Source organism: Wasmannia auropunctata, unplaced genomic scaffold, assembly GCF_000956235.1.
Source record: "Wasmannia auropunctata unplaced genomic scaffold, wasmannia.A_1.0 LD336106.1, whole genome shotgun sequence".
In the NCBI taxonomy this organism is placed as follows: Eukaryota; Metazoa; Arthropoda; class Insecta; order Hymenoptera; family Formicidae; genus Wasmannia; species Wasmannia auropunctata.
This window is the reverse complement of record NW_012026784.1, coordinates 1464739-1490701: the sequence shown is the minus strand read 5'-3', so window position 1 is coordinate 1490701 and position 25963 is coordinate 1464739. Positions and strand designations below refer to the sequence as shown.

The 25963-nt window shown below is 39.2% G+C and overlaps 1 protein-coding gene across 2 annotated transcripts in view; it reads right to left on the bottom strand.

Annotated features, from left to right (window-relative positions):
* The window catches only part of LOC105451840 (protein timeless homolog), a 99351-nt gene extending 76678 nt beyond the window's left edge, over nucleotides 1–22673 (bottom strand). The window contains exons 1-15 of one of the 2 annotated variants that reach the window (XM_011692529.1): nucleotides 22389–22673; nucleotides 21889–22065; nucleotides 21611–21764; nucleotides 21284–21464; nucleotides 21081–21212; nucleotides 20886–20981; nucleotides 20551–20714; nucleotides 18721–18838; nucleotides 18321–18583; nucleotides 17568–17700; nucleotides 17328–17482; nucleotides 16179–16315; nucleotides 15930–16080; nucleotides 15734–15814; nucleotides 9746–9843 (exon numbers count right to left, since the gene is read on the bottom strand). In XM_011692529.1, coding sequence (XP_011690831.1) covers nucleotides 9746–9843; nucleotides 15734–15814; nucleotides 15930–16080; nucleotides 16179–16315; nucleotides 17328–17482; nucleotides 17568–17700; nucleotides 18321–18583; nucleotides 18721–18838; nucleotides 20551–20714; nucleotides 20886–20981; nucleotides 21081–21212; nucleotides 21284–21464; nucleotides 21611–21764; nucleotides 21889–21982 — 1957 coding nt within the window. In that variant the 5' untranslated portion in view covers nucleotides 21983–22065; nucleotides 22389–22673. The remainder of the gene's footprint in view (nucleotides 1–9745; nucleotides 9844–15733; nucleotides 15815–15929; nucleotides 16081–16178; nucleotides 16316–17327; nucleotides 17483–17567; nucleotides 17701–18320; nucleotides 18584–18720; nucleotides 18839–20550; nucleotides 20715–20885; nucleotides 20982–21080; nucleotides 21213–21283; nucleotides 21465–21610; nucleotides 21765–21888; nucleotides 22066–22388) is intronic. The other variant, XM_011692539.1, reaches the window with a different exon arrangement.
* Between the last annotated feature and the right edge of the window lie 3290 nt (nucleotides 22674–25963).

The following is a 25963-nucleotide window of genomic DNA, read 5'->3' as shown; positions in this document are numbered from 1 at the left end:
GCGCCTATCGGAGATTTCTTACTTTATGGATCGGGTCGCGTACTTCCAGGAAATTTATTCCACGCAGTAAAACCGCCCTCGCTAAAGTCCCGCGCGATGGCAAGTATCCAAGATCGGAAAGTCGTTATTCAGCTCATAAATTAACATCCGCGGTCACTTACATGCGATGCATCGTGCTTCTCGAAGAAATTCTCGGCAGATAAGGCAATGATACTGCCTTGCTTATGAAAATATATGATCGCATTATCCGATAGTTAATGATGAAGCTTTCCGGTGCAACGTCAGCTTCCTGCATCGCGCTTATATATCTAACGTTGATATATAAATCGATAGCACCATAATGCTGCCTCGCACACGTGTCGAATACATGTATGAACAAAATGATGTAAATATAACATGTATGTAATGCAATTTTAATTAAATTCAAATAACTGCATTAAAAATACAAGTTTCATGATAAAAATCCCATTTTTCATATGGCTGCTTATTCGGTATATCTTTTTTAAATGTCAGATTAATTTAGTAGTCTGTACATTAGTTTATTTTACGACGAGAATATATGAAGCAAAAATATCGAGCGCGTTTGTTTAAAGTATAATAATAAAAAAAAAGAATCAAACTCACATCTCGTGTCGACTCGGACGATATTCCTCCGGGATATCATTAACTGCGCAAATGTCTTTCGAAAGTGATGTTAGTGGCAACCACGCTCGAAAGGAGTGTATTATCTTTTTGCGATGCAATTCCGTTTCAATATAGATCATCAACGGCGGTGCCCACACCGCCGTTTACCTATCTACACTTTGCTTTTATTACGAGACGGTGGATCGTGATAAAAAAAGTACGAAGCTGTTTCAGCTCTCGTATCAGAACTTCATTCTCTCGTCGGCAACTCTCTTCTCGCATTTACCGGAGTGGCATCGCGCTGAGCAGATACGCATTTAAATTTATCTCGTGTCATTTCGTGAGAACGAGAACATAATTGTGTCGCCGAGAAGTCATTAAGACGCGCTTGCCGCGACCGCTTGCCTTTGAGGGAAGCGGCAGCTAATGATAGACGTGATTTAAATAATGTCACATGGTACTCTAACGGCTTCAATTAAAAGTGTAATATACCCAACAAACGACTCTAACTAGCATCACCTGAGCATGAAACCTAGCGCTCGTGTTCTCGAATGTTTTATTTTAGTAAATCCGCGTTGCTTAAAAAACTAAGATATATGTGAACATGATACACAATACGTCACAGAGAAATTTTATCCTTCCTATTTAACTCATATTTTTAAATTTTATATAACTTGCATTAAGTAATTATTATTTTCAATTATAAAATTTTGATAGTAAACTCTAATTTAAATATTAAAAATAATATATTAAACTACTTTCTAAATATTTTTTGCCTTTACTAATTACAGATATAATTAAATAAATGTTATTCGATAATTAATTTTATTACTTATAACTTGAAAACTGATGTAATCTCAACGTTTATTAAAATTTGTTTACCTTAATTAATTTCCAAAATATTAAAATTACATACGATAATTGCGAAATACTCTGAGTATTACGAAATATAAAATGGTACTTGCACTTAAAAAAGAGATGCACGTGAGCTGCAGACTACATATTTTTCAAAAATACAGTAAAGCATATAAAAAAATAACTAACCACATGTTATTGATTTTTGACAGTTGTTGGGCTTTAAACTTGATTTATTCATAACTATTTTTACCTCTTTTTTTGGGTTAACTCATTTTCACACAACACCGTCCAATCCATCTCTTTGAACAAAAATTTCTCTGTGTTCCGGAAATAACTGGAATAATCTCGATAGCCTGTCGAAGTGCATCAATGGACAGTGCCGATAACGAAAAATCGTCACCAAATACCCAGACGTAGTTTACGGTTTGCCAATTCGAAGGAGGATTAAGCTTTGCGCCAATTTGCATACATATAGTCGATCACTTAGAACGTCGCGATAAAACGGTTCAGTTGCAAGCCGTAAAAAAAAAGGACGATAATTGGTTATCGAGTTCATTGATTTTTTGAGAATGCAAAATCGCCTACCTACGCGCCACCCGCATCCCCGCTCACGTTTTTCTTTTCATCCCCGTGCGTACATCTCATCATGAAATAAATAAATCCGACGCGCATTCAGCACATAGCGTCAATCCAAATTCAATTTTCTGGCAAAATCTCGCGAGAGAAGGAGTACCCATAGGGGGGTGCTGCAAAATGCTAAGAGGAATGGTTTTGGTAGCGGCGATAGTTCTATCCTACAGTCCCGAGCGGGCACACATGCTCGCAAAAAATTCATCTAGGAAAGGATACGCAGTATGAAGTTTGTGCTTGTGCAAATTTCATACCGCACTTTAAATTAAACAATTTTTCACACGTCAATATCATTTTTAAGATAGATTTTCCCCGAACAAAACAAGCAATAATAAAAATGTATATGTGTGTCACGAATAAATATCAATTAAAAAAAAAATAATAAAATTCCTGCAGCGACAGACCAGACGCGTAAATATATACGTTAATCGAAATACCGTGTCGTGGCAAACATTGTCTCGTGCCGCGTCGGTCTACACAGTCGAGTGCAGACGTTTTCCAATTTTCCAATTTCACAATATTTCCTGGACCACGAAGACTCAACGCAAAGGGCTTTAGTATACCTCCATTGCGGACGAGGCACACACGACTGGAGGACCGGCGATGAAACCGTCGTGACCCGGCACGGTCTCTCGAATTTCCGCGGCAATCGAATAACCAACCGCGAAATCCGTTAAGCAGTTATTAAAGCCTCGTAGAACTTGCTCGTCTCGCGGTAGCTTCCGCGCCTTGCAGAAATTTCAGTTATTTCTATGGTAGGGCGCAAATCCGATTTGAATATTCCTGCTAGAAACGCCTAGAATGACCGTTTTTCGGGCGCGCCAAGTTAAAAGCGTGTTGCACGACGGAACGTCCGATTCGTCGTTGCACGACCGCACGAAACTCCGTTTCGCGGAACATTACGTACGCATTAGCCCGAAGAAACATATTCAGCCCGTGGTTGCAGGCAGCATGCTGATTGAGGGTGGGTACAGACGGCGCACGAGGATTGCCGGATATACGTAATTTATGAGATTTGCAATGGAGTTATGGATACTACGAGAATCACCGCTATACATATACGAATAGGTATACGTCGAATAAACATTGATATAAGATTCTTAGCTTCAAGTGTATTTCCCAGTTTTGTGTATTGTCCCAGCTATTTGAGACATTGGTATCGCGAGTTCACGCAGAGCGCTGTACACATCGCCCTCGAATATCCGATCTATTTTTTTGTTTGTTTGTTAAGTGCTAAGACGTTCACACACAAACAGAGATAGACACACACACCACACACAAACAGAGAAAAGAAATGATAGGGGAATACGGTAGAAAAATCTGAAATCCCGGTGATAAAAGATACTATGCGTTACTAAAATGTAACGGAGCGCAAGGAAATGTCTCTGGCAAGAAGAAAAGCCGGATAAAAGGATTCGTACAAACAATAAAACATAGAATCATGGAAAATACTTAACGAGCGCATAAAACGGGAACTCCGTCGTAGACGAACATGAAAGGCAAACAGTGCAAGGAGCAGGCGGAGGTGGTGGGTAAAGCAAAGATGAGGGAGGTGGGCTGGCCGTAAGAATAGGTGCAGGTGAAAGCCGATAAATGGAATACGAAAGAAGAAACGGCGGAGAAAGTGAGACGCACCTGGCGCGTCGCGAAGCGAAAGAGGGAGAAAGAGAGATTCAGAGCGCAGCGGAGTTACAATATAAATGATCCCGTCTGCACCCTCGCCCGCCGCCCCACCTCCCCTTCCACTCCCCCCGTCGAGAGCCACGATCCCGGGCCAGTCTCCATCCCGGCCCATTTACATATCTGTATTATTCAAGCACGACTGTTATTCAATTTCTACGCAACTCGTAAATGCATTATTATTTAATCGAGTCGCACGCCGCCGGGCAGGGCTCGTCGTGTGACGCGTCGCCCTCGCGTACGTTGCGAACAAAGGGCGCGAGACGGGGAACAACGAGGCACGGGGAAACGAAATGTCAGTCAGCAATCTATGCAATCTCCGGTAATTCGCCGTCTGCGGTGTTATCAATTATTAACGCGATTCGCAATTCTTTCCGCGTATCAGTTGTTATAAAGGAACGTCGAGTTTCAAGTGCATTTAAAGATTCACAGTCATGTCATGACTTTTTATATTTCAAGATTCGTAGAAACAAGATTTTGCTATTTTCATTTCTATTTACAATTACGCGTTAATTCCAAACGATGAAGCTGATATTGTTTCTTTCGCTCGGTGTTTTTATGTTTATTAAATCTTTTACGTTTTTCAATCTGTTACGTGCGCCTCTATGTTTGCCTAACAAAGTTTAAATTTCACTGCTAGTGTTAATACAAATATTCAAATATTTTCGAAGCCACGGTCTCGATATATACACACATTTCCTATAGTTGCCGCAAACGTAACGCAAAAAAATTTCGCAAAAATCGCGACTACGTTGACGACGTTCATTACTATCGGCGTCGAATTTTTAACATTGATTTGCATTCATGGTGAAAGCGTAGTCGTTAACTGAGGCAATTTCATGGAATTTAACCTTCAATCATAACTTCATTAACTGCCGCCAAGGGAAAGCCACCGTGGGAGCTTACGTGGAGTTAAAGCGCCCTCGGTGTACCCCCTCTGCATATCATTTGTATAGCTATAACCGCTTCAGATAGCGTCGAGAGTAACATTCACCCTCTTGGTTATCTTTCTTTCTTTTTAACTGCTGATTCTTCCCCCACGACGGGTTTAGAGGCCGGAAGAAAGAGAAAAGCCAGTGGATATATTTCACATGAATATCTCCCAAGGTATACCCTTGAACAAGAATGGCGAAGATAAAATATCTACCGCCAATGAGGAAAGGGAAAGGGAGAACGAGCGACAGGGGAAGGCATGATGAAATGAATGAACTCGTTGAGTACCGCTTTTGCATATTAATGGTTATACATCGTTTAGGGAAGAGGCTATCGTATCGCCGACACCGCCGCGCCGGGGCAAAACGGCAAAAAAGAAACATTAACGCGTCGCGGTTGTCTCCTCGATACTAAAACACCGCTAAATGTCGGGCTGAAGCACCCTCGGAACGTTCCACTCGATACCTAGCTGACACTCGTGTACACAAACGTTTGTAGTTCTTCATAAGAAGTAATTCAAAGGATTCCTGAATTCGCGTATAAAATATTCATTTGAAAATCTATATTAAATGAAGTGAATAAAAGACGTAAATGGGGACTGCTTGATATAAAAACATAAACGTGACAAATATTTAACGATATTGTCCGCAAACAAAGTTGTCCTTGAAAAGAAATATATTTAAACACATGAATCATTCATCAGCTATACGGAGCAATTTTTAAAAATGGCTTTTTTTATATCCAATCTTTCTTCGAAAAAACAAGTTGCAGATTCTTGCACTGATTTCCAAAACGATAATTTTTTGCTAGAAACATAAAACTTTGTATGTAAATTCAACAAACAACATTATACCGGCTTGTCTCGAAATCGCGTAAGGTAATACAGTACAATTGCAAGTTGCAATTTGATCGAGGAAAGCGACGTGGCGGGCGATTCTGCCGGAATTACCTCAAGGACCAATGTCCGGGAAGAAGGAGGGACGTTACGAGAATGTGCAAACATATGGTAGCGATCGCTCGAGCAAGCACAGGATGTAAATTTCAGCCCTCGCTTTGCTTCAAATCCGCCGGAACGTCGTTTCGATCTGATTACTGCTCTGCCGTGTCGCTATAGCGAAGTAAGAAGGATAATACCGCAGGAAAAAAAGAGAGGCGAAATAATCAATGGAGCTTAGTGTGCTGTAAAGGATTCAACGGAGCTGTAGGGATTTGCGCTCTAAATGCCAATCCCCGCTATTGCTCGTTAACTTCAATTCCTTCAACCGGCACGCAACGCAACGCAAAGTGCAAGCTGATTGCGAATAATGCATATTTCCTCGATAACATCTTCATTCTACCGAACGTAGAAGAGAAGAATCGTCAGAGGGTCGCTTCAGAAGTTGCGCGAAAAAGAATAAAACTCGGAACAAACGTTGGTAGTACATCTGTTGTTTACCCCCGCGTCTTGCACTAAATAATTCTCGTTCGTTCCTATGGCTTCACGCCGCTCGAAAGGAAGACGAAGTTTCCACCCCGATAAAAGTTCTTTCATACCTCTCGAAGCCACTTCTCCTCTTCTCCTCGACATACAGCCGAGATCCGGCGCCTCCAATCTACGTATTTTAGGTACACGGTACTTTTTCCAGGAAATGTCAGAGATGACTTTCTGCCGTATTACGGTAAATAAGGAAAGTTATTATGATGGTATAAACTCGATGAGTGGGGACAGTGAAAAGATCTATGGAACTACTTGAAATGTCCAGTACTTGAAAAATATGGGAAATTATCGCGAACATCCTTGCGAGTGGAAAAAGATTTTACATTAATATAATATTTCGTCACACAGAGATATATAAATAAAACGGCGATGTGTGTCCGTGCTTGAGTTCATTTTATAACTTTACATTAAAAATTAATTTCGCTACGATAAACATTGTGGATTCGTGGATTACTGATGTAATAAAAAAATTCCCTTGATAAAATGCGTTAGTTAACCAAACGTGTACAAACGGAATAATAAACCCGGAAGGGTCGTTCGTACGATCGCGGCATGCAAATTTCGTCGCCGCGCTTCAGACGTTCCGCCAAGACTTTTCAATTCGAGCTTCATTCATCAAACCCTCGACTTCGGGGAGAAAAGAACACATGGGCTGACTACACGCGAGCATCCATCACCCATTCGGTCTAACAAGTTGGAATCGAGCGAGGAGAAGAGAGAAAAATCGTGCCGAAGTACAGCACATCTTCCTCCGCTCCCTATTCTCATACTTTGTACTCGTGCAAGTCGATGAAACGTATACTTTATACATGGCAGCAGTACCGTTCTACTCGCAGACAGACATGAATAAATAAAGCCTTCCGGTATGCTACGAAACCTATCCGATATTGATCGCGATTATTTATAAATGCTGTTGATGAAGTATCCCTGTCACGGATGACAAATAATCGTTTGTTCCTCTCCCGATCTGACCTCTGTGACCTCCTTTCTACGAAGTTATCGTAAAGCTATTTTCTTCCCGAATCATTAATAAGTCCAAGGGGACAGTTTACTTGGAGAGCATCTAGGATGTCCAAGTTGTCACATGAACATGTAAAGACACTATAATTCAAATTTTAAGATGTCACCGTTATTTTCGTCCGCGATATCGCGCAGAATTTCGAAAGACGAAGAATAGAACCTTCATAAGTTCTATTCACACTTCGCGAACGGTCATTTTAAACTACAAAATCGATATAACGGGTAACAACTATAAACAGTTTCGCGCGTATATTATACAGATTAATCGCGTATTCTGGCGGCTCTCGTATTTTCCTGCGAAATGTAAGCTACGAAGAGCTTGTTTCGCGAATAACCCGTCAATTTTCGCGGGGTGCTTTATCAACATGAAACAGATACTCCATTATGTACAGCGTATGCAAAACCATCGGGATATGGCCGAGTCGCGAGGTATCGGCCATCATTCGAACGCATAAAGTGTACGCCGGGGTAGCCGAAGCGGAAAAACAACTTCAATCGACGAAGCCAGTACTTCGGATCGACTGATTTCGCTTCCCCGCGACAAAATCTATACAGTGCACCAGACACCGGAATATATTTGTTTTTATTAGCAGATAACTTCTTTTTGTTGAATCGCTCCTGTCGGTAGATGCGATTATAATATCAAACGCAATATTTTTGTGCAAGCTAAAAGCAATTAAGTAAAAATGTAAGACTTAGGTACTTCCGGGAGTACAGTAAGCTAGATTTTGTCTCTCCGCGAGTGCTTTAACGATCTTAAAATAAATTATTCCTTGGCGAGATTATAACTCCGAGAACGAGTCATCGTCATAAATCCTCAATTTTGTAACATTAGATATTTATATGAGCGATTCTGTCGCGCAGAGTGCACTAAAGTGCGCTTGACAAAGGTAAATAAAAAATAAGGTCTTGTCCCCCTTGAAAATCATTTCTCTCGCAGAGAGGGAAGAGCAAGAGGAATCGGTTAATGCGTAAAGATTGCGCGCGAGATTCTGACGCGTGGTGGAGATAATGGAGGAGCTGCTTCACAGACGTACTCACGTCGTAAAATAAAACAGTCTGGATGTCGGCGCTGATGTTTTATATAAAACACCCTCTGGGTGAATACTGCACGACGACTACGGTATACGGTTGGCAGAATATAAAGAGAGAGATTAACATTTAACGACTATGTCAGCCCGCTGCCATCTATAGAATAAGGTCCACATGACAGTATTGTCATGTCGTAAGTTGTGGAATTCAGTGCAACGGATCGTAATTCATGCGATCGTAAACGTTCTTTATTATACTGATATTCGTGGCGAGCGATGACGGAAGGAAGTCGAACGCATAGTGTGTAACGAAACATTACTAGAGTATATTCATAACGGATAAATGTCTAATAGATAATTTTACACTAATTTTTTTAAGCCAGAAAAATCTCAGAAATACAATTTAAAAGAAAAATTTTTTAAAATATCCGTTTCTATCTCAATTATAAATTTTACATTAGAAATTTTATAAACTTTAATTTTTAAATTACCTTCCAAAATTTTTTTAAATTATGAAAGAGACTCCGATCTGTCACGCTTTACGTACTTCAATCCGTACAATGCTCAAAACAGTAGCAATTTTTGTAGAATAAAATTGTTTGCATTTCAAATTAACTTAGAGAAATTTTAAAACTCAACCATTATCTTCTTTCATTAAAATAAGCTCTTGTTTGTAAAAGAGCGTAACATTAAAATTAAAAGATTTTAAATGTCTATGGCAGCTATTATTGTGGTGGTAATGAACAGAGATAAATACATGGCGAGCTCGGATCGTCGCGAAATCTCGGCACTGAATAGCGTAGTTATTCACACATAAATTAGGCGCGTGAAATGAATACCAACGGCGCGTTTAATTAAATTTGTGTCGTGATATATGCGCCAGTTATTACAAATCGTCCCTGCTAGAGACGATTATTATAACGCGCCTCAAATGAATTCGTGTATTTAATATATCTTTGTTTCTCTTACGATGCTTTCTTAATGGAAAATATAAAGAGGGAGGGAGTGCAATTATTCGTGCACTTTGTACGTCCACGTTTTTCTTCCAAAATGTTGAATAAACTTTATAATTCAATAAATCAGCAGTCGTAACGAACTCTCCTTCGTAAAGGAAGGAAAACAGCTCATTACTTCCATGCTTTAACTTAATAACAGACTTTGCTCTTTATAATTAGGCGGACGCAAAGCAGGAGCTACTCTTTTCTCACAGGGTTATGTATGCAGAGAGGATATAAGTTTCTCGATAGACTGAAGTTGTACTAGTAATCCTCGGGAGATCAAAAAGTGCTAACGACCCGTGCTTTTCAAAGTACCAAGTTTTAAATCTATTTCGAATGAGTTGCCAGTAATTGTCAATACGTTGACGTTTCGTTTTCTATTCGCTTAATCCGCATATTGTTGCGAATTTTATTTAAATGACCTTAAGAACAGCACTTGAGAAGCGCTTATGTTCCATTACCAAGGATATAAAATTAAAAATAAAATGACTTACCGCCCAGATCAGCAAAGAAGATCTCGCGAAGAGCCAGGAATTCTTCCTCGGGAGGTATGTCCACTTTTCCGAAGCAGTCATTCTCGGGCCAGATTTCTCTGTAACATAATTTCACCCGAAAATCTATGTTTAATATCTGTGTGTAAAATATAATAATGTTAATAACTATAATATAAGAGCGAAGTCTAGCAAAACAATAACTTGATAACATGATAACGTTACGCCGAGCAAACAGTTTATCAGCTCTAATGCAACAATGTAACATTCTCATATATACAATTTATTGTAAACTTATTACTGCACAAACTACAAATTTCGTAAGACTAAAAAGTTTGAGAGATCACATATTAAAGATTATTGATAGTTGAATTTTTTGTTATGGACCGCGAGAGACGAAAAATTAGATACGTTGCAATATCATATCCAACTATTAAAAACTAAAAAAAAAAACCTTTAATTTTTATAAAACTAAATTGCAATTTTTTAACCAGAAAGAATTTTTTGTAAAAAATTATTTCAAGTTAACACTTTTCCTAAATTGCGAGATTATTGAGATTCCCAACGGATCATATAAAAGATTTCTAATCGTATAAATAATGAGTTCATGTTAATAAGGTCGATGTGATTAAATAAAGCAAGTTCATTATCTCAAGTTATACGACTAAGGAAGATTCGGTAGAGTGCAGTGCAGCGACGCGATGAGAAGTCCGAGTGGCAAACTCAATGAGTCTCATAGAAGGTTCCTTTGAGCATGAGAGCCTCACCACGATCTACACCAACATCGGACTCCTTGCGTCAAGTGCTCACACCCAACCCTCATTCTTCGCCGACCCACCTACCTACGCTACGCTTGATACTGACACACATGCATCTCCTTTACAAAGTATCTGTGTATCTTAGGGCCACAAAGCGTAAAGTGCCACTGCCACCGTCGGACGAAGAAGTAAGGAAGAGGCAGCGTAAGAAAGAGGAAAAACTTTCGAAGAAAATAACAAAAAGAGCAAGCTTCAATCTACATATTTAAATTCCGTCAAATTTATCGTTCAAATTTATCACGATGAGCGTTCGCGATTCAGAATCGTTTCTGCAAAATTCAGGAACTAAAATTTTCAGAGGTCATGTTACATACGATCTCATGTATTTAAAAAATTTTATTCATCAAGACTTAAAAAATTTATTACTCGTATAAAGATGCTTCTATTCTTTGATATTATCTCTCTCTATTTGATATTGTCTCTCTCTGAGTACTTATTTCCCATTTTTTGATTTACAAACCATTGATCTCTCAACACGCTTTTGTTAAAAAAAAAAAAATTACATCCAAGATATATGAAAGCCGGCTTAGTTGGATCAGAGACACCCTATATACTTTATGAGAATTCAGAAAAAAGAGAACAGATGGTCGTGTGCGAACGTGACTAGGAAACAAAGGTAAAGTCACGTCTCTTCAGGAACGAAGAAAGGTGTAGCTAATGGTGGAACACTTTTAACCTTACATTACATAACGGTATGGCTCTCAAACATCACTTCATTCGTTTTGAATGTTTACTACAGATATCTGTTTACAGTTTTATAACCATATATAAAAAGGTAAAGAGCTTTAAAAAATATATTCTCATGGAAAAAGAAATCTTGCGTTGCCTTCTAATTTATGTATTTTTATACTCAGAATTTTATTTTAATAATTGAGAATTGCTTTCTTGCAAGCAATTCAATATCTATAAAATTTAGATTTGTCAAAACATTTTATTATATGTATATGACAAACAAAAAAATTATTATTAAAATTCTTGCGGCAGATTATCACAATCATTACTCAATTCCAATTTTATAATACATTAAATCACGTTTAATTAAATTTTGAAATTTTGCTACTTATTTTGAAATTATACTTTGCGAGAATAATTTTTATAATCTGTAAACAAAAGTCTACGAAAGTCTACAATTAGAAAAGATTACAACCGTGACAAATTCTGATTTTATAGACAATTGAGCATAAATTTACATAATATTGAAACAGAAGAAAAACAAGAAATCGCGAAGTAAGTATAAAGAGTAAAATAAAAATTATAATATTACGACGATGGACTTCTTTATCAATACTTCTGCAATGTAATCACAGCTTTTAGCTGTAAAAATAACAATGGCGATAAAAATCTTTTCTTCTTCCATTGTCACAGCACCGCGCGATTGATAATGAAAATCGTTCCTACTTTAGTCCGCCCTAATAGCGCCGGAGTCGCATTAAAATCCAGAGAATTGAATTTGGTCACTTGACATGAAATCGCACTTAGTTACAATTGTACTATATATAAAAGCGAAGCGTATGGACAACGGGTTCTAACGCGGATACGTATGCACACAGAACGTGTTTCGTTTTATGCGTATACACGCGACACACATCCATACGCTCTACAATATGCGACTCGGGTTGAAATCAAGTCCGGACACGAGTCCATCCACGTTTACACGCGAGCAGACACGTAATCCATACAATATACGTTAGATGAATCACAGCTAGCGCATGTACAACATTAAAAAGGTAAAATCTAAAACCAGAATCGTTATGAAATGTCAAATGTAACCACGATCTTTTTCACTGTAGTTCTACTAAATATATATTATTAAATTAAATTAAAAGCCTGTGCGTGTAATAATTAAAGTTTCTATCCTTTTGGCAAAGTAATACTTGAAATTGGAAAAATAATTTTTTTATCGACGTGCATCATTAAAACTTAATAAAAATAAGCTTATAAAAAGATTCATTCATTCTTAATTTTGATATTTTTATTACTGCCATTTTGGATAAAAAATCCAGTCTTGTCGTTTCGGACGCTAATCACGATTCGCGTGTTTTAAGTTCGCGGATCGGGAGAGTTCCCGGTCCACTTTCGAAAGCTTTCCGAAATTCTCTCCGCTGGAGATGAATCCAATAAGCATTCGCAAAGGAAGAGGACGCAAAAGAAGAGGAAGGGTGCTGTCCCCGAAGCGGAAGAAGTGGCTCGTACGGCGCTACTGCTAGCTGCTCTGGCTGCCTGAATAGAAATTCAGCAGCATACAATCCCCATTATCCCTCGATTTGAAGTTCCGCGACAATGGAATCTCTCAGACGCGCCGTGCCCGTCGTCGTCGTCGTCGTCGTCGTAGTCATCGTCGTCGTCGTCGTCGTCCCCCGACTCAGCGTTCCGACATACAAGCCGATACCGCTTTGCCAGACATGAAATAGATAATTTCGACACGTCCATTTTCATGCTTGGCAAAGACTCAAAGTGATGAATCAGCCTTTAGACTTGGATATTAAATTGTCACAGAAAAGCTCTTAAATATATTTACACTGTCACACTTGTAGCAATTTCTTTTTATTTCTTTTTATTTCTCTGTACAAGATATTCTCATTTTTTTTTCTATTATTCTCCTAATTATATACCAAGAAGATAAAGTTGTACCTAGAAATAGGTACTTCCAATGTACTTGAACAAACTAGATTTTGCTTCTATATATTAATCACAATGTTCCAAAATACATAGAGAAGCGAAAGGAAATTTCAACTGGCGCTTTGCAAACAATGAAATCATTACTGCACTGCAGATTATTTAGAGATGAAGAGAAGAAAATGATGAATCGGGGCGCAGATTCTTTTTTATTCCCGTAATCATCTTACGCAATTCTTAAGTTAAAATCACTGTACCGGTACGAGGGTCGCAGACGGTGCAAATGGAAAATTAGAGGGCTAAAACCGGTAGCCAGACGACGGAGTATTTGCTAGGCAAACGAAACACGATTACCAGAAGCACTACCCGTAACCGAGAAACGAAGACGTGTACGCGAGGAGAATAGGGGGTATTACATTGTTTGTCTTACGTACCTACGTATTACCGTAAATGCCTTATTAACAATATTGTCTGCGCCTAGGCGTACTCTATATACGGCGTAGTCAACAGTCTGCTACTTTTATCCCCTTGTGTGCACAAGGTCGGTATGGTCCTGCAGACTCCCATTGTGTACCGGCCATAGTAAACATTACCTCCCCATAAAATGGACGGCGGAATATTACGTACAATCTCCCGAAGTAGTTCGCGGCGATGATACCGCGTAAAGAAAAATCGCGGAAGGGACTATAATTTCATAGCTTTATGATAGAGGAAGGCGGCGACGATAAAACCGACTTTTATCCCGACGGTTATATCACGGCACTCCAATCTGATAGAACTAATAAAGTTAAAGATTAATGGTACAACGTCTCGTATCCGGTATCCCCAGTTGAAACTAGTCGTCTTAGCGTTACAGTGTTATTTTTAAATGTCACCGACAAGGCAGTTTCACATTATGAAATTCAGGTGACATTCTCTCTCTCTCTCTCTCTCTCTCTCTCTCTCTCGATGATATTTGCTGAACGAGAAAAATGACTCAAGACGCTCGTGATCTCTGTACGCGGTTAGCGTAAAGACGAAAATGCTTTGAGACAAGCCGCGTAAAGAATCTATTTACACGTCGACAGAGTTTATCAGCGTGGGGTATATCGAATCTCGCGGAAAAGCATCGAGGCGGCGATTAAGCCTTAGAGCGAGAGAAGGGTTGGCGAGGTGGAACGCAGAAACAAGTTGACGGAGGGACATGACTCATAGGCACATTTAGAGCTGGAACACTTCAAAGAGTTAGTTGGATACCGGTTCACCCCGGTGAACCGGTGTATACCAACGCGTTACAAGAGCGCGGTAGATCCCTTTCAGATTTAATGTAATGTAAATATCTGCGGCAGTGCAAACGCTTGGCTTTTCGCCAGTTAATTGGCCGTGTGACTGGTCGATGCACAAAGCCGAAAAAATCTCAAAGCTCAATAAGCGTAATTAATATATTATAGAAATTACGATCAAGCCTAACAAAATCGTGAGAGAGTATAATAAGTTTTTCATCAACCGTTCACTCGCAAAAGAACCGTTTTTTTTTTAGAATTTATTTTAAGAGATTAATTTTTTAAATAATGCGAATAATAAAGTCATAAATTTTATCTAATAAGTATATCACAATATTATATATAAATAAATAAATAATGCATGAATAGAATAGAAGATGAATCAAATTATAACTTTTTTTTATATAATCAGAAATGTGTCTGTAAAATTAGCACATTTTGTTAATTTTTAAAAAATAATAGTTTCAATAACATTTTTCATAATTTTACTGTTCCTAATAATCATTAAAAAATGTTCCACATTTTCAATATAAAAAAAAAAGAATTAAAAAATAACATGCTAACTTAATGTTCCAGCACGGCACATGGGCATCTCCCTCTAATGTACTACATCCCATCAAATATTACATCTGTCAAGTATTCCTGTTAATTCTAAATTAATTTCATAATTATACAGCGTTTCAAGACAACAATTATTCATTTTTACACAATTCTGAAACTTCTGAATATTCATGACAGCACGATATTCGACGGAAAGATGTCCTATTGACAAATTTCGATTCTGGCGATAGTTCGGATTTGGTTTGATTTATTAAAACAATTTTTACTTTTGCTAGCAGTGTCGAAAATTATCAGCACGACACTTTTCCGCCGAGTGTAAAAATTGTTTGCGCTAACTTAAGATTGATGCCCAGTGCAGCCGCTTCAGCACAATCAAATGCGATTTGAAAACTCATTATTTATTAGCTAACTAATGCCTTAATCCCGATTTTTTGCTCCGATCGATTCGCAAAAATCAGTGGAATAAGTCATGTAAGTAATGTTACGACATTACAAGCGAAAAATTATACGTAAGTTTTTATTACAATCAATAACCTCTCGTATATTTCAGTTAAACAAAGTACCTAAACAAAGAAGTTAAAACCACTCACTCGTCGCATTGCATGACAATGTGGTTTAGATGCAAAACTGATTCTCAAAATAAACAACAATAAACAACATTGTTTATTCCAATACGAACGAGTGGCAACGAGTTACTTTCAGGAAATCGCTTCTCAAAATAAACAATTCCTTACCTTGCTGCACGTAGAAGACCAACTGCCTGCTCCAAGTTCCTCTGTCGCATTAATTTCTGGATTCTCTTCATGGCATCCGCTCTACAAATCAGGACGAAAAAAAAAATTGTAAAACATAGATGCGTATTTTCAATCATTTCCACAAACATCAGTAATAAAGTAAACATTATTTTAACCGTCACAATGCTACACGTACTTTTGATCGTCGATAGGTGTATCTAAGGTTGCATCGAACGGCACCACTACAGGTATAACGGCATCGCGCATAACAGCTGATAATTCAGGACCGACAGTATCCCAACGTTCTTCCAAAGTAGGAGCCGTAATTGCATTTTCCTGAGTAGACTCTAATAATTAAAAAAAATCGAACGATTTTCGCAATAAAAAAATTTAATTTCATATTACTTAAAACTCTTTAACAATCAATACAAAAACAAGCTCTTACTTTTTTTCCTTTTTTCAGCCTTTCTTCTCTTTGGCTTTACTTTTTGAATTACGAGACTGCGTTGGCCCTTTTGGCAGAAGTGCTCAAGCATTTTTAGAAATATATGAACAGTCGTTATAAGATCCACTAAGTACTGCCTGAAAGACGAGCGTATTTATGTAATTACATTGTTTTAAGCGGATAGTGGAACTTAAACCGCCTTCCTTCCTTCACTGTGACAAGAAATTAATTCAATCCCGCTACTCGCGCATTAATTTGTCAATTTAGTTCCGGCAACGCGCGCTACCGCCGTCAAAGCCAAAGTTTGACGGAACCGTCGTCCTGTTTTCGTCAGCGTCCCCGTAACGTCAAAGTAGCAGCAACGTGGCATTGCGGTACGTCGCGTCGCGCCGCCCTTACATTTCCGTCGTGGAAATCCGCGCAAAACCCGTCAAACTCGTAGCAAGTTGAACGCCCACCGCCTTTTCCCATTTCGCCGGCCGGAAGGTCGATAAAAGTTGTTTATTCCGCCGAGGAATCGCAGAAGGGAGGAAGAAACCGGGCGGGTGCGAGCTACCGAGACCAGCCGCCGAAGAAGAGAAATAGTCGAAAAGGAAAGGCATCGACGGGAGCCGGAGTGGCTTCCTGGCTGGTCGAACCGATTGATCCGAAAGTGAATCAATCTGTCTGCGGTAGATAAAACTTTCGGTAAAGAGTTCTCTCTCTCTCTCTCTTTCGCTCTCCTTCCTCCCCCCCCCCTCTCTCTCTCTCTCTTTCTCTCCTCTCTCCACAACGCGGATTTACCAGTACAGACGTGAATTGTTCGGCATAGGACGACGCGTCGCATAACTTTTCGCGATACCTGCATTACGTTAATATAGTCTGCTAAAATTTGCAAGAGATTCGCGAGGGATTTGCGAATAATAGCAACTTATTCTGCCGAATTGAAAGGGGCACGATTAGTGATTATGGAAACAATAAGACGTAACTACGCGTGTGAGATTCATTTCTATTTTCTTTTAATAATTTCCCTTCGTAATTCTTATTAGTCCATTCTTTTCCAAAACTTTCAAAACCGCCAATTTTTTATACGTAAATTATCAAGATGATCAAGTTACACAATTTATTCCGTACGGTGATAATAATAATGATGAAATTCTACTCACTCACCGTGACATTTTAACCTCATCGAAGCACAAAAGCTGAGAGAGTATCGTTTCCCGATATTCCGGGACGTAAAAGATATTGCTTTTAATTATCTTGCTGGATTCTCTGACACCATTATCCGTACTCTTATCCATTACCATAAGAGTGTTAAGAAGCTCCTAAAACGCGAGACATATTTTCGTTGGCTTTTCTCACATTTTCTAAACACTCACATGCAATTCTGATAATCGTGCAATTTCCTACCTGATACGCCTTTAATCCCAAATGCAATCTACGAGACCAAAGCGATGTCTTTTTTTTATCGACTATTATCATCTCGTAGTATTGTTCCATTTGTCTTTGGACTAAATAAAACACTTCTGTGGATATAGTTTCGCTGAATAAAATAAAATAATACGTTTTCACTTGTAATTATTAATCATATTTAAATTTCAAATTCGTACAAAGGATGTAAACAACAGAAACAGAATTTATTTTATATGTTCACGAGTGTGAAAAAAAAAATCCGTATCATTGAAACAATGTGTCAATAAAATTTGATCCGACAGAAATGGAGGATCGTATACATTGGCGCGTAGCTCGGCTAACGAATCGTAAATAAAATTCAAACTACATAATATACATTGTGTAAACGAGAACCGTGTAAATGTACAGGATCAGTTACCTAGCCTTTATTATCTGAAGTAAATTTTAAAAAGCCTTCGGATGCAAAAAAAAATACTTGTTCATTATTTCGGAAAAATAATATTAATACAGACATCCTGTTGCCATTTAATAATTTCCGCTTTCGCGGCCATCGTAAAAATTATTCCATGACGTAAAGCTAGATGGTTCCTGTACGCGCGGACGCTGAGGAATTTTCTTTCCAGACAGGATCCGAAAGAAAGCGACGATGCGTAAAACGAGTTCGTAAACTGTCTCGCTTTCTGCCTCTTTAGCCGAGGTATGCGACAATGTAGACTACAGCTATGAGAAAGTTGAAGCGCGAAGATTTACCTTACATATTTCACTTGGAACTTGTAATGTCGATTGAACTCCATGAAGAAACGCAGGGCCCACAGATAGACGGCCGTTTCCACCGCGTGGCCGTGGGTGTCACTGATAAAGCAAGATTTGGTGAATCTCATCACGGGGTTGTACGCCCCGCTGAGAAACTCTACGCAAAATTCTTTTAGAAAGAGCCGCACGCTGATGGCAGACGTGCGCTCCTCCTTGGGGTCTTGCAGACTCATTTTATCTTTGCGTCGCTTCACTCTTTTCTGTTACAAAAAAAACACGTGTCTTCTATTTCATGTTTCGTTCGTATAATTCGAATGTAACGCACAATCGGAGCTACCTCGACATTTTTGAAAACAGTAAAAAAGATACGAATTAATGATCGATTTGCAAAATTTACCTTATTGTGACCGAATTCCAGTGCTTCGATCTTTTGATACGGTTGGTGGCATATCATTTGATTTTCTCCGATAGCTTTCATATTTTCCACGACGTAAGTACCGCCGAATCGCGAGTGCCTAATTAATCGAATGAAAAAACATAACGTCAAAGATTGAATTTATTCGCGTAGCGGAAAATGTGTACTCTTGAATTTTTCAAGGGTGCAAACGTAACGTGTCTATAACAATACAAAACACGATATCGAGGGAACGATATGCGCATGTACGTTTCGAGCAAAGATTGGATTTCCTGTTTAGTTTTCTCGTCTCCCTTCCCTTGCGTTTCTACGTACGAATTGAGAAGCGAGCATAACGTGATTCCCTCGCTACTAAAAAGAGAACTGATCATTCGAATTCAATTTCAGCCGCGAGCCCATGAGCGAAGATTCAATCAATGGAATAGAAAGGCAGCTGTCAACGACAGATAGTTTTCTAAATGACGAAGATGCGCATCCCTCCCTCCCCCTAACCACTTTCTCCTACTTTCTTTCAGAGAAGCGAGAGAGACTCACTTTCATCATCCTCCACGAAATATTTTTAAACAATTAGTCAAATTCTCGAAAAGTTTAATCAAAACGTACGGGTACAAATAAAACTCGAACGTACAATAATTTTAAATTTGCATTTAACTACATAAAAATATTATGATTTTTAAAGGGAACGATCTCGAATAATAAAATTCCTATAATTCCTCGAACGAGAGTAATGTGAAAACAATAAATGGAAATAAATAAAATAATAAAAATGATGCGGCGAGCACCACGTACGCGGGCGCGCAGCTATCCAATTTTGTTCCTATGTTTACTGTTGCTATCAAAAAGAGATCTGTGTTCGTGACACAGCTAGGCGGCTGCTTTATCGTTTTCCGATCAAATTATCTTTCCATCGATCGATCGAGAACACGCGGAAGGCGGAGGGATCTTTTCACCGCACATCCAGTCCCTTTCAACTCGTAAAAAGCCTTTCGCAAAGACGTGGATGCGCGCGTCCACGGGCATCTGGAACGCGCTCGTTACAAGAATACGGCTCGCTTCTCTCCAACAAGTGGATAAAAGCTTCTATTCATGCTTCGGGTGGTCCTACCTTAAAAACTAGGTCATATTCATTATACGCATATCGCATCGCGAACACACCGCGGTAACTCCCAAAGGCATCCGTCAAGTAGCAATCGGCGCCTTTTAGTCATCCCATTTTTACGATCACGGGCTTTTAGCTGTGACCGCTCATTAAAGTGGTAATTACGCGGTAGCTACCCGCATTAAATGCATTCTCCCGTGTATCACGGCAAAAACGTACGGATAATACGACGTATGAATAGAACTGAATTAACCTCGCAGATATATTGCTGCGAAGACACGTTTCGTCATATTAGAGAAATCGACAAATTAAGCCCGTATCTGCAGAGCGATTTTAATTCAGATATCATTGATCTCGAGCGAATCTTTTCGAGCAAGCGAATTTTCAAGCAAACACGCGTTTCGCATAATGCTAACTTTAAACTGCATTATTTGCAAGTACAGTATTTTATATCAAATTGTTTAAAATTTGTTACAAAATTTAATTTACATTTATTTTCCCCTCACTCGGTTCTTTTTAATTTATCAGCTGGCATAAAGTAAATACGCGTACACGAATTGTTATAATAACTATGTACGATGTCTGGCACAAAGAATCGCAATGTACATTTTGTATGCGCGAATTTTGGAACATCTAATTTTTTACTCGCATTACCTTGTTGATAAATTAATAAATTTTTTTTATTGCTACATAATGTAAACGTATAAACTCACCTTGAGCCAGCGTATTTTTTTACTTTGTCCGTTTTCTCGCGTAGCTCTTTCTGTCGCAAGGCTACGAGACTAGCCTCGTCATTTTCCCTTTCAGCGGTGCTACGTTGCAACCCAGATGCAGCCAACAGGCTCGCATTTTGCTCACGTAACATTAAAGATATAATCTAGTCGAGTGTAATACTGTTATTTACGAGTAACAAGTTAACGGATAAAAATAAGTTTTTAACCATATTATGGTATTATTTTCAAAGAATTATTTTAAATATAAAAATATAAAAAGTATAGTAAATAAATATAAAATATTAAAATAAATATAACTAGTGAGCAGTATATACCTCTAAAACTTGCATGTGATAGTGTTGTTCCTGATTGTTACTGACAATAAACAATAAAATATCCACCATGCCCGATGCATGAAATGCAAATAATACCTATTAAAAAAATTCTGTATGTCACTCACTCCAAACAATATTCGATATGATACGTTTAAAAAATAAAAAATTTGTCCTAATGTTAACATAGTTATTCACCTCGTCGTGAACAGTGGCATCGTTATCAGCTCTTTTATCATTGTCATTAGGTGGCACTTGCAGTACATTTCTAATGAAAACAAGAATTCTCTCAATTGTTAACTCATCTTCTTCTCCTCTTTCTATAGTAGTCTATAAAATAAAAATTATCTTACAAATGATATAAGCTATCTATCACAGAGACAGAGAATTTTCTCACTTACAATACTGAGTAAATCTCCCAAACGACCAGCTATTGCTAACCACACATTCTCATCAGATAACGCTGCCTTATACTCTTGTAAATATGAAATGATTTGTTGATACAAGCTATACATCGTTTTCTCAGTTGGTATCTGCTCATTGTAAATTACAAACGCGGAGCTTGTCAAATTAATAAGTAACCTGTTTAAGAGAAATGTAAAAATAATATGTAGATCGCAGCAATGTAGATCGAATAATATGTATATGTTACATCCTTATATCAAGTACGAGACCGTAATGTACCACATATTCAATATATTCGACTCTGCTTGTACAATAACACGTACCGTAGCAAGACATCCCAAAGCTCAATATTCTTAACATGATGTATAAGAATCTTTACAAGATCCGTCTGAAGTAATCTCGTTTGTCCAAGAAAGCGTCTAATGGTATGTGTATCATTGTCCCTTTTAAGATATCTGATAAGATCCTTTATGACATCTATTAAGAAATTGATAATGTACTATTAAACGTTAAAACGTTATTCTCACTTAAACGCACAATTTGTAATTAAATAATTGTATTTAATAATTAAATGGAATAAAATCAAGGCGAAGATCTTTACCTAAGCAATTCTTGTCTAAGTGGTAGGTAGTGCCATCGAAATATCCAATTACAGCACAAGTGGCAGTGAGTTCAGCAGAAAGATAATCTGCCATGGCTTGAGCAATTTTTCACTGCAAAATTTTCAATGTGTAATATTTATGTCTCAGCCTATCAATGATTCCTACGATTGCAGTAACTGTAAAACAAACATTGCACATTAATTTCCTCTTTCTAATTTCGTTAGCCTACCGTTTAAAATTATATAACGTCCAGTAAATATTCGGAAATATAAGAAGTTTATTTAAATTTACGTTCTCGAAAGCTGCCTCAATTGAAAACTAAAATAAAAACAGTCGCCTCCTCCGTTTTTAAACATATGACTGCTTTACGAATATTACTTGACAAAAAACACTGACAACAGCGTAAATTTCCTTTTCTCAATATTAATTAACGATACAATTTCTATTCCGAACATTCGCTGACGAGCTTAACGACGACGAATAACCCTGTTGTACTTACCTCGCGGAATGTTCAACACCGGCGACGACGCCGCGCGTCGAATTTTAGGTTATGTCGCGAGCGGCGGCGAGGTGAGGCGCGCGCTAACGCAAAGTAAGCGTCCTGCACTTTTCGAAATGAGACACACACGCGCACGTACACTCACTCGAAGTACAAGGCCAGCCGCGCAAGGTGTTAAACTATCACTGACTTTCGCGCTTCTACGAGAAAACCGAAACAATACGCGCATATACCGCTGAACGCAACAGGTGAGGAAAGCGCGCGAATCAAGCAGCCGAGTCTTCGTTCGGGGTTCGGGCTCACGTAGTCACGTGATCGGCCACGTTCGGCTCTTCACGCCTCGCAGGCTCTCGCAGCGGACTTCAGACCGACCGGCTGGCTCGCAGGCGCCGAACGGCGACGCCGGTGGTGGCGCTCATTGCGCATGTGTACGGCCGACGGCGGCGATGGCGCGCAGACGAACGGCGGCGGTGCGGCACGCATTGGAGCGCTAGGTAAATTATTACGTATTTCTTTCGTTGTCGGTACGCCCTACCTCGCTGCTTCTCGTGCTCGAAGCAAGACACAGGTATAACTTACGATTGGCGCGAGGGAAGCGGAAGAAGTAAAAACGCACGAAGCACGCAAAGTGTGCGTAGCAATTACTTTGCTCAATGTCGCAAAATGGCGCGCCGGCCACAATCACTTTGCGCAATTATATTTCAGAGCGGCGCGCCAAACAATTCTATCCTGTTCAATCGCGGCGCGTTTTGACGTGCAATATCTCTTGTCGAAACGATTCCGAAATGCGTCGAGATATATATCAATCGATCTCGGGCTCTTTCGTGACCGCGATGAAGATTTTGCGAAATTGCGTTTCGCGAACGCGCGCGCGGCTGGAAAGCGAGGACCGCGTCCCTTAACCCACGGGGTTTTTTTAACCGGAGCTTTTTGATTTAAATTGCGATTACGTGAGAACTCACGAAACGTAACGTAGCGTTCAAATTTCGAAAAGACGTCGTTTCGACGAGAGCAACGTATGCAGCCGCCTCCTCTCTCGCGTGTAAAAAGAGAAAAAGCGAACCGCGTCTGTTATCACGTTTGTGTTTAAGGTTTTTCGATTACGCCCCGCTCTCTGCACAACGCGGAGGGTCGCCACAGCCTGGGACGTCCATTATGTCGTCGTAATACGAAGCAGCGCTTTTGGTGAGCAATCTGCTGATAGACGTCCGCAAAGGAGGAAAATAAAGCCATAAATCCAATTTCGCCGCGCGCGACGGGAACAAGAGAAGGGACACCGCGGCGAGGGACGGAAGGACGAGGGTCAGTCGAGCGTGGAGGGCGTCGACAGGCGAGGTCGGGTAAGTACAAGAGATACAAGAGATCGAGTAATTCAGAGATCGAGGGATGGACGACGGTCAGAAAATGACAGGTTAGAGAGGATAGAGGAGGGGGCGGGAGGGTAAGAGGGTGACACGACGAGGTGCCGATGCGTTTGATGGTCGCGGACTGCACCGACATTCGACGGCTAATCGATATCATCGAAGGTATCCGGGTCATCGGGTTATCGGCCAGTCGTCCGCACCTGTCCGCTTATTTCGTCAGCGTCGTGTCAGCGTTCTATGACAGCACGCTTCTATACATTTTACGCTTTGTGACGCGCACGCGGCGGTTTTTGCGCTCGGGACGCCCGGAAAATTGCCCGAGCGCAGTCCGGGCTGCTCTTTTCGAATCGATTCGCGTACACGCGCTCTAGCCCGACACGCTCTGCGCGATTTGATATTTTTACTCCTTTTTTTTTCCACTCTCTGCGCGCGTCGACAGACTACTCCACTTCACGGCCGAGAGCAATACCTAATTCACGTGTAATACCTAATACGAGAGCTGACACGAGAACCGTACGAGTTATAATGTAAAATGTTCCACGTCGCAATGTGAATTTTACTGAATTTTGATCGAAGTTTCACAGTCTGCGTACCGCAGACATAAAAGAAAAAAAAAACATCGACGCGCAATCACTTCGCTCGAACGCTACTGCAATTACGTGCACCTTATTTAGATTTGTAATATCCTGCGGTTATTACATCATAATTAATTAAACCGAGAATTAAATAATATTGAGGCTCGTTATTATAATTTGTTTATATATTTTCTTTCTCACTCTCTTTCGATCTCTTTTGTGAGTTGAAAAAATCTAAAAATTAGCAAAACATGTTGAAACAGCGAGAGAATAAATATAATGTGTCGTGATTTTACGGGAAAGGTAATTAGGTTCCTTTGAAGTTGGAGAGTACAATCGGGAATAACTAACATGTTTTGCGGTTCGCCGGATAAACAAGGGGGATGTTTGGTCGCAAACCCGTTCGATTTTTTGATGCAATTATATTAACGTACGGTTAATTCAAAAATTTCAAGTCGGATATATTTATCGTGGAAATTACGTGCACGCCGCCAGCGGACAAACCGCTTTTATGCGTCACGCTAATGAGCAATAACGGCGATGGCGCGGTGGTTTGTGGATGAGACACAAAATCGAGCCATTTATTGTTTGTCCAGAGCATTGTTTCGATTGTAAATACAATTGCTATTTTATCTGTACTAGCGAATGATTTCTCATTAGAGGAAACAACAGATGTCGGATTATAGTTTATTTCGATTGTACGATCTAAATACATTACGCGTTGAAATAACGCTCAATACATTGAAGAGATCTCAAAGTAATTCGTATCGATTTTCCTGAAAAGATTTGATACACTTTTTTTTTCTCGCGTTAAAAATTTAAATAATATTTTGTCGATATTGCTGCCATTATTCAGCCATTATGCTCGAAAAAATCGAATAGAAAATGTATGTTAACAATGGAGAAATATAATCAATTTGAGACTAAATTTAATTAAAATTTCTCTTTCTCTATTATAACAATTGTTTACCTAAAGCGCACCGGGATCAAGAATTTTCCTTTTACGAATATTTCCAGAAAATTATTGTCGATTTTTCATGAAAAATATGTAACGCCAAAATATTATAAAGGGATGGCTTTTTCACGGGCACACCGCCGTGCGTACCAATAATTCGTCGCGTGTTGGCAATTGTGAAATTGTTGGTGATTTATACTACTGCCTATATTATAAAACACGGTACGGACTATGGTAATAATTAAATGAAATCGTAAAATAAATTATATTTTCTGCAATCGCGTATCGTGTGCGGAGTGCATACGTATTGGTAGCCGCGAGACGAAAATATTTCTCGTTCAATAGTTACAAATATTTCATACATTTCCACGATATTTTTTTATTTAATAAATAATATTTTAATTCAAACAAAAGATACATTGTTTTTCAAACAAAAACTAGTCTCCTCTGAATGACGAGGGATGGAAGTGTAGTAGGTACAATTTTTCAGTCTTTCCAAAGCGAAACGAGATGTGAAATTGAAATATACGCGCAATCTTCTCCGAGATGGAAGAATACCTCGGCGTGCATGCTTACATGACATACACGGGGATGTAGCTTGTTCCGCCATGAATTCAATTAGACTGTACTAACGGCAGAGGTTAATGCAAAATTAATCAGACATCCCTATGCTCTTTAGAC